Source organism: Hippocampus comes, unplaced genomic scaffold (genome assembly GCF_001891065.2).
Source record: "Hippocampus comes isolate QL1 unplaced genomic scaffold, H_comes_QL1_v1.1 scaffold275, whole genome shotgun sequence".
Lineage (NCBI taxonomy): Eukaryota > Metazoa > Chordata > Actinopteri > Syngnathiformes > Syngnathidae > Hippocampus > Hippocampus comes.
In genome coordinates, this window is record NW_017804971.1 from 695,382 (window position 1) to 702,025 (window position 6,644).

At 39.4% G+C, this 6,644-nt stretch overlaps 1 protein-coding gene across 1 annotated transcript; it reads left to right on the forward strand.

The window, feature by feature from the left end:
* Positions 1 to 420: 420 nt before the first annotated feature.
* Positions 421 to 6,644, forward strand: krtcap3 (keratinocyte associated protein 3). Its single transcript, XM_019891426.1, has 6 exons — positions 421 to 565; positions 1,942 to 2,126; positions 3,175 to 3,234; positions 3,335 to 3,532; positions 4,340 to 4,474; positions 4,553 to 6,644. The coding sequence occupies exons 1-6, from the start codon at positions 553 to 555 to the stop codon at positions 4,622 to 4,624; spliced, it is 663 nt and encodes a 220-aa protein (XP_019746985.1). The 5' UTR covers positions 421 to 552; the 3' UTR covers positions 4,625 to 6,644.

The window sequence follows — 6,644 nt, forward strand, 5'->3', positions numbered from 1 at the left end:
CATCAGTTAATCCTACTATGTTATTTAATTTTAATGTTGAGCTCGATGATGCATGCACAGCCAGGTCGTTAGTGTAGAATAAAACAATGGGAACAGAGCATTCTTATACCGCGTGAAATCTTCCGTTCGTAACAGCGAAACATCGTGTGTCCTGCCATAGCGAGGACCCGAGACCCAAGTACTTAGGTTCTACTCAAGTCTGCCTTTGACAATGATAATACTCACTTCTTAGCAAGTCAAGTACAACTTTATTGTCAAATGTGCTGTATACAGCACAGATGAAATTTCTTCCCTCTCAAGACAACATAAAACAAGAGGAGCAGCTATGTTGTTACAACTTGTAATGCAGCTCAACAGTTCACTGGGTGCAAGTGTACCGAATGATATCTCAAGCAAGCGCTTTCAGCAGGTAAGCGTCAGGTGGGTTTGTGACGTCATACAGGAAGTGGACAGCGCAAACTGTGGGAAGCTGGTGTGAAAAGTCGCTCGTAAACTCAGGACATCCTTACGGTATCTCAGATTCAAAGGAAACCACCTTCCCGAAAAGAAGAAATGTGTGCTTTTGGTGAGTTATTGTAATTTTTGCTTATTATTATTGCTTTGTGTCTATCGCTTTCGACGGTTTCGGTATATTTTGCCCGCGTTCACGACGAGCAGGCCTACTAAGTGGAAATAAGTCGGTCAATAAAACGTTGCATGGTGGAGTCGACCTGCTTTATAGTGTGTTTATACGTATCCGCTCACTCATCCATTCTACCTAAAACAGTGCTCAAAGGCATATTGATCATTAAACATGTACGGTAAGTGCAATAAATAAAAAGGAGTTCCCCCCCTCAGGGAGTGACGACAAAGGCTGTAAAAACAAATAAGCTTCACTGTGGTCAAAGCTTCACATCTCATCAGTGCTCCTTTGTAATGCGGAATGTGGATTCATGTAAAATAATTGGCCTACTTTCAAAGAGGAGATGCAGCAAGTAAGTGAGTCACTTTTCAAATCTAATTTGTGTATTGTGAATTGTTTTATGTCTTCCGACCACTTGGAAAAAATACCGTACATAATTTCTCGCTCTCGGTTGATCTAGTGTGCAGTTCCACACATTACTGCACACTCCAACAATAAAACTGTTGTTAAATGAATGTGTTATATTGAATAATTTTATTGTTATTTTTTTTATCTATTTTCATGTGTAACGTCTGTTTTTATTTATTTATTTTAATTCCTGGTGCTCCAATTCCCCAGCCGAACGTTTTTATCTGCAACCTCATCACAAGGCTGATCAATGTATATTAAGTTCATTTACAAAATTTATTATGATTGTTTTACCTATACAAAAAATGTAAACAACATATAGCATCAACACTTCCTTTTGATTTTTTTTTAAATATTTTTTTCCTCCTGCATTGAAAGTTTAATTGAGAATTTTTTATACAGCACTTTGTATGCAGCGATGGCTGTTTGAAAGTGCTCTGTAAATACAGTTGAGTTGAGAGAATAGCACCATTAACCTAATTGTACATTTTAATTGTAATACTCTGTCACATACTAATTTCATATCTGTGGACAATGTTTTTAACTTCTAATTTAGCAACAGAAGAGGGACAAAAAGGATTTGTCTTTTTAAAGTGTTCTTTGTAATTAAAAAAAAAAAGTTCAGTCAGATTTGTCACCCAATACAGTAGATGTAACGAGAGCGGCGTGGAAGTCGACTGGTTTGCACGTCAGCCTCACAGAGCAGAGGTTGCAGGGTGATGGATGGACGAATGGATAATTGTAACTAATGTAGCCCGCGAGTGTTTATTCTTTATGATAAAGTACATGCCACGGACACTTGAAGAAACACAAAAGAGATACAAAAAAAAGTGAAATGTTTTGTTAGTACAGTAAATCTAAATGCACACTTTTAGTATGTCACGCACGTTTGGCTTGTGTTGTATTTGCAGATAAGGAAAAGGGACCAAGGAGATTGATGCGAAAAGGTTTAGCGCTCATCCTGGTGGGCCATATTAACTTCATCCTTGGTGCTATAGTCCACGGCAGTGTCCTGCGACACATTTCTAAACCAAGCCAAGAAATCACCACAGAATACACAGCAGTTAACATAATTTCTGTCACCTCAGGTCTGCTGGTGAGTTCAAGTATTCATTCCTGCATTGTTTCAAACTTACTAAGACAATGTAGGTAGAACTTTTCCTGTTTAATGAATTTTGCTCCAGTGCATTTACTTTAGTGGGGAAAACCAGACGGAGCCTGCCTAGTAACGAGTTAGTTCGACAGTACAGTCACATTGCTCCATTATGTTGTGCTGCCACATTAAGCAGAAAGTAATCACGATGGCACAATTACCCACTATTTCGAAAGATAATACATTGTCTGTTATCATATGTGGAACTGTAGTAGAAGACAAGTTTATTTCCCTAACCGATGTTATATAATAGGGCATTTCAACATGCATTCAATAAGTAAAAGAGACAAATTTTGGGGGGGAAAAATTTTTGACTTAATAATTACACAGTAAACAATCCTTTACAGAACAACAATGGAATAAGAAACAACAAAAATATGTGATTATGATATATTTTTTTTAAATTTGCTTTTAATGCAGCATAATATCAAGCAGTGCAATGCTTTCCATATTTCCTCAAATATTGTCCAGTGGAATTTATCAACTCAACAGCAGATGTAACTTTAAGGCATCCATGCTTACCGAAAAAGAGTAGAAATCGAAGAAGAAATAGAAGATTGTTAGTTTTTTAGGTAACTACATTACTGTTGCAAATTCTTCTCTATGTCATTATTATTGTGGTGAATGACTGGGGCGATGTCATAAAAAACAATCACGTTTGTACCAACATCTAGCATCGTGTTTCATGTCACAGTCATGGTGTCTCTGGCTCAGCTAAACTCTGTGTTGGCCACGCGCATGTTTGCAATCGGAAATATTGAGCAGATTGAACATTTACAGTTGTCGGCTTGAATGTTTGAATGACTTTAATCAGAAAAGCATCATCGGGGTGAACTTTGCCCTAATTGTGTGTGTGCATGTGGGTGTGTGCATGTGGGTGTGTGCATGTGTGTGTGTGTACTCCAGACATATATTGCTTTTGGCAGTAGATTAATATGGTCAGTTGTTTTTGTTCTGCTTAGAGAGTTATGTAAGCGTCTCGATATTTCAGAGCATTGCAACTGGGATCATCGCCATTGTGGTGTCGAGGAACCTTCGTATGTTTAAGTTGGTAAGACTTCTAGGTCACCATGAATCAAACTTGAATCGTAGCCGTCACTGTTTGGTATAACTGAGAACACGTTGAAGATGTTGCCATTATGTGTTTCCAGCACGTTGGACTTCTGCTAGCCTCGTTCCTGAATGCCCTACTGTCAGCAGCGTGCTGCGTCGGCCTCCTCATGGCCATCGGTGTGACGGTCTCTCACAATGGTCAGGGCCTGATGCGAGGGTGTAACGACACAGTGGTGCCTGCCAACGCTCGCTCTCCCGTCAGCGCACAATGCCCGTTCGACACTACACGCATTTATGTAAGTTTCAACTCTTTTTTTTTTTTTTTCATGGATAATGATGAGAAGAATGGATAGCTTATACTGTAGACCAGGGTTGGGCAAAATATCACACCTGGACCACATATAATACCCACTCCATTCTTTAACCCTTTAATTCAGAACGTGTCGGCAGCGACACTTTTTGCAGGGACATGTGCCGGCGGTGATACGTGTCGGCGGCGATACGTGTCTGCGCAGACACGTGTCAGCGCCGACACATATAGCTCAGGTTGTAAAGGGTTAATCAGCTACAGTGAGCATTTCCTGGACATTTTCAAGAATCCTTGAATACTTGTTGCATTAATCTATCTATTTTCTCTCTAAGTTTTGATACAGTTGTTTTTTAATGTTTAATGACACCCCAGTTTGAGTTTATGCTAAATCTAAACACACAACCAATCGAAATACACACATTGTATATTTAACCAAAATGTTTTTTTTTTTTTTTTTTTGTTTTTTTTTTTTTGTGAAACATCGCCAGTGCTAATGCTTGAGTCAAAGTAAAATCCCATCGATATGCCAATGGGAAATTATCTTCGACTTCCAGGAGTCATATTTCTTCAAATAATGAATAATGCGCAGACAAATTTCATACAAGCAATATCACCAATATAACACGACTCACCTTCCGATTTGTGCGACATGGCCACCTGGGGGTAGTATAATATTTAAAACACACAAAGAAGACATTATAGCCTAATATAAACTCTGGCAAGTGTCCTTATATTTGTTGCTGTTTTTCACCATTGTTGTTGTTATTATTAATTTTTTGCAATATATCATAAGGACACCACCCTGGCGATATGGTTCCCCAGTGCTGTGTTGGCAGCAGCAGAGTGTGGCCTGTCTGTGTGGTGTTTCATCGTAGGACTGACTCTCAGGGGCCTGCTGGCCTGTGGAAAGACCTACTACAAAGAACAGGTGTGTGTGTGTGTGTGTGTGTGTGTGGTTATTGGTTTTCTCACACCTTTACACTTCCTCATCGTTCCTCTCTCGCAGTTGGAGGAAGGGGTGGAGAGCTCGCCGCACAGCACACGCTTGATTGGCCAGAATGTCAACCCTGATGCCTGAGGGAAGAAAAATGCTGGAAGTACGACACTCCATTCTTTCATGTCCTTAAATCTTGAAGTAGTTAGAGAGTTTTTAGTTGAGTGGCCTGATTCATTTCGTTCAACCTGACCAAGAGTAAATGCATTCAAAGTTTTTGAGCCACAGTGTTGATGGAGTCACAGTAGGACCACTTTTAAGTGTGTAGCACGTTTGCTTTGACTTGTCAATATCATTTTTGTGCTGAAAGGCCTGTTCAGTATGAAGGAAACTATCCAGCCCTCCATCCATCCATTTTCCGAGCCGCTTATCCTATTGTACTTTTTTATTCATGTTTAAATATTCTTTTATTAGCCTTGTTCGAATTTTGACATTTAGATATATATGTTTAGACCATGCTGTTGTATTTTTGGTGGACATTTTGAAACACCCCTTAAATACAATGCCATTGAGGATTGTATACCTCATGTATGACTTAGTGTATTTCTTTTATAATGCAGTATATTATGTTTTACTGACTAATGTTTCATTCCTTTATGGACCACACTGACACAATTTTTGTGATAAAGGGCAAGTCAACTCAAATATTTTCTTCCCAATCATATGTTCTATGAACCTCCACTAGTTTAAACATGGCATTCTGATTAATATAGCATTTGTGGAATATGAATTAAGCAGGAAAATCAACCCGTTTTTCGCCATCTTAGGAGGCGGCCATTTGCCATTTTCGATTGGTGGAAAATTACCTCACAGCTCACAGGTTACAGCCAATCATGGCTCAGCGTCTGAAAACGGGTGAGCTGTGATTGGTTGTTACCTGAACCCTGAGCAACTGTGATGTCATTTCAGTTGACAGCAAGTGGCAAAATGGCTGGTCCCCTGAGATGGACAAAAACGAGCAAATGTTCCTGCTTAACTCATATCCTCAACCCCATTATTAATCAGAATGCCATATTTAGACTAGTTGGGTTCCATGCGACGCATTATTGCAAAGACAATTTTGGAGTTGACGTCCCCTTAAAAATAGCTTGCACCCATTAAGATGCAGTGATTGGAAATACATAATTCCCTTGGAAGTTAAGTTAAAGAGAAACTCATGTTATTGTTCAATATGTAACCCGAGGGGTGTTGACCACAAAATTGCTGGGTCTGTTTAAAAGCAAAGGGAAAGAAATACACTGAAAGACAGGGTTACATATTGGAGCTCTGACATTTGGATGGTCAAATACAAGTAAAAAGATTTCTCTTTAGCCTGCAAAGAGTTGAATTTGTCCATGAGCAAATATAGTGTTATGACGTCGAAGACATTTGAGTACTCGCTGAACACTATTTTTCATGTTAAGAGGTTCAACCAGAATGTGGGCCAGCAGTCTTAGCATTCACAGACCACACACACACACACACACACACACACACACACACACACACACACACACACACACACACACACACACATACATCCCAGTGACAGAGAGGATCACATCACATCAGCCATGAAACGGTTAATCTAGTGCTGTGCTCAATCGTGTGGAAGGGAATCATAGCACGCAGCACTAATCCTGACTGTGTGAGGGATAAATATTGACATTGTGCTGCCTGATACAATCACTCAGTGATCAGTCTGTGAGGCCCGTGCCATCAGGCTCAATTTGGGGTCACCACATAGCTGTTTCTCCATGAAAACACAAGCACTAATGAGGATGTGGTCCTTGTACTATCAGGACGAATGGCTCCAATATGACCGGTGCCTTGTAAATATTTTCCATCAATTTCAGCTCCTGAAAATTCGCATTTCCTTCGTGTTTGAAATGTTTTTTTTTAATAACCTGCAATGACCAAGTTAGCAGGCAAATCCAAAATGTATTATGTACTGTCCATTAATTTCGAAATTGATTTGCTCCGCTGACCTGATTTCAAGTTGTTGACAAGCAAAGAGAAATATGTCAAGATATTTTTATTTGTATCAAGACATTTACATTGTTGCTTCCAGGCCAAGGGCAGCTCCTATTGTATCATTTCAATTAAAAAAAAAAAAAAAACATTG

Bases quoted from the DNA above. Each gene is read 5' to 3' on its own strand.
- krtcap3 (XM_019891426.1), top strand. The intron at 3,235-3,334 runs GTAAGACTTCTA...ATGTGTTTCCAG, and splicing joins ACCTTCGTATGTTTAAGTTG to CACGTTGGACTTCTGCTAGC. The intron at 4,475-4,552 runs GTGTGTGTGTGT...CCTCTCTCGCAG, and splicing joins AGACCTACTACAAAGAACAG to TTGGAGGAAGGGGTGGAGAG.